Source organism: Capra hircus, chromosome 8 (genome assembly GCF_001704415.2).
Source record: "Capra hircus breed San Clemente chromosome 8, ASM170441v1, whole genome shotgun sequence".
In the NCBI taxonomy this organism is placed as follows: Eukaryota; Metazoa; Chordata; class Mammalia; order Artiodactyla; family Bovidae; genus Capra; species Capra hircus.
Window position 1 is genome coordinate 22,698,917 of NC_030815.1, and position 2,095 is coordinate 22,701,011.

Genomic DNA, 2,095 nt, shown 5'->3' on the forward strand with positions numbered 1-2,095 from the left:
ATAAATAAAAGGAGAATAGCAAAAGTCAAGGAAATAGGAAATCTGTAAGAAAATAAGAAAAAGCAAGAATTTGTTTAAAGAAAACGTTTAATAAATTATAGAACTCTAGCCAGACTGATCTAGCTAAAAAGAGAAAACAATTTACCGCACTAGTATTAGTCAGCCCTCAATTTACACCAGTCTGGTTTCTGCCCTACTTTTCTGCCAAACCAGATCTTACTAAAGTCACCAAAGGCATCTGCGCTTCCAGAGCCACTGGAGAGTTTAGCCCTGTGTGAAAGTGGTGGTTGCTCAGGTGTGTCCGACTCTTTACGACCCCATGGACTATAGCCCACCAGGCTCCTCTATCCATGGGGATTCTCCAGGCAAAAATATGGGAGTGGGTTGCCATGCCCTACTCCAGGGGATCTTCCCAACCCACGAATCAAACCAGGGTCTCCTGCCTTGTAGGCATATTCTTTACCAGCTGACCCACCAGGGAACCCCATATATATATATATATATGCCACAATGTAATTTTTTAAAAAATTATAAAAAATAGAAATTTTCTATACCCAAAAAGTTTAATGACCAAAGAAAATAATAAATTGACTAAATACAAAGAATGTATTGTTTTCTCTGAAACCACCGTTTAAAGCTTCACATATTATTATACGAACAAAGTTATTTAAATCTTTATAAATAGGTAAATAAATAGATAAATAGATCAGCTTGAGCATCTGTGAAGGTCTGGTGCCTGTAGAATAGAACATCATGTAGCTTAAAATTCTTGAAAACATTTGACAACCTGATTCAATTCAGGGCGCAATGACAGCAGAAATGAGTCTTCCACATGGCAGCGCAGGAGGAAGTGTGGTGTGTTGGTCCATGAGAATCATTTTCATGTTGAACCAGGTGTGTGTCAGTCCTTGCTCCTGAATCTCTCCTGCAAGTTTGTTGAGGAAGAGAAGGCTCTCATGACTTCTGCTCTGACAACCTCCCAGGCACAAGGGCTGTGTCCCTTCTCTTGCAGATAGAGAGTGACTCTGTGGAAGTATTTCCTCACAGCCAGGCTGGAGTCCTCCTTGAGCAGGGGAGCCCCTCGCAGCCCCTCCTCCTGCCTGAGACAGGCTTGCAGGTCAGTGAGCTGCTGATCCAGTGCAGTGCGGAGCTTGTCCAGGAGGCTCTGGTCCCACGCGGCGGCCGAGCCCTCGGTGCTGAAGAGCTGGAAGGTGTGGTGGGTCACCTCGTGGAGCACAGAGATGGCCTGAACCTTCTGCAACTGGCTGCCACCCAGCGCCTCCTGGGGGAATGCGAAGTCATTTCTGTCCTGCAGGCAGGAGGAAGGGGAGACCCTCCTCAGTTGTTGCAGGAGCATCAGGACCCTCCTGTTGGCCAGGCTGTGGGTGTGAGGCAGGTGGCAGCCCCGAGAGCAGATGGCATTGCAGCTGAGCAGCAGCAGGGCCAGGAGTAAGGACCAGGCTGGGGCCATCGGGACCTTGCAGATGCTTCTAGCCTAGGGAGGTGACTGACTCTGTGAACCTGCTTTCTAGGTTCCCTGAAGACCTTCCTTCAGGCCTGTGTCTTAAATAGGAGCCCATGGGTTCCATTTTATGAAAGTTCCCTCTTACTTTCCACTTTTCTCTTTGCTTTTCATTTTGTACTCTCCAAATGGGTTAGGGCAGAATTTCTCAACCATTTTTTTTTTTAATGTTACCCTTATTTCTTCTGCCCACAGAGCCTTTTCAGATTTTTTTTTTTCCTAATCCCTCCCCACCCCATGAAATTTTGATAACACTGATATATTGTGTATGTATTTATGTAACCTATGGATATCGCTATACTGTAGATAGAAAAAGAAAGTGTAAATCTTACTCTTTAAATTCAGTGCAGAGTTAAATTTCAGGTATAATTTAAATCTGAGAGCTATTGAATTTTAATTTAACTATAAAACTAAGTTTTCAGAGTGACTTTTGATGTAACATATTTACTTATATAAGTAAGAATTATCAACTTACATATTCAAGTAAAATTTAGATAAATATTTTATAATAATACCAAAGTATAGACATATGTAAAAGTCATTTGAAGCTGCTCAAAATCATTGAAAAACTTA

The 2,095-nt window shown here is 42.6% G+C and overlaps 1 protein-coding gene across 1 annotated transcript; it reads right to left on the reverse strand.

Moving 5' to 3' along the window:
* LOC102174842 (interferon alpha-1-like) lies at positions 902 to 1,498 on the reverse strand. The gene has a single exon (XM_005683607.2). It carries the CDS (start codon positions 1,469 to 1,471, stop codon positions 902 to 904), a length of 570 nt encoding a protein of 189 aa, XP_005683664.2. The 5' UTR covers positions 1,472 to 1,498.

What these genes read in the sequence shown, in the direction of transcription:
- LOC102174842 (XM_005683607.2), bottom strand. Translation starts at nt 1,471, where the DNA reads ATGGCCCCAGCCTGGTCCTTACTCCTGGCCCTGCTGCTGCTCAGCTGC.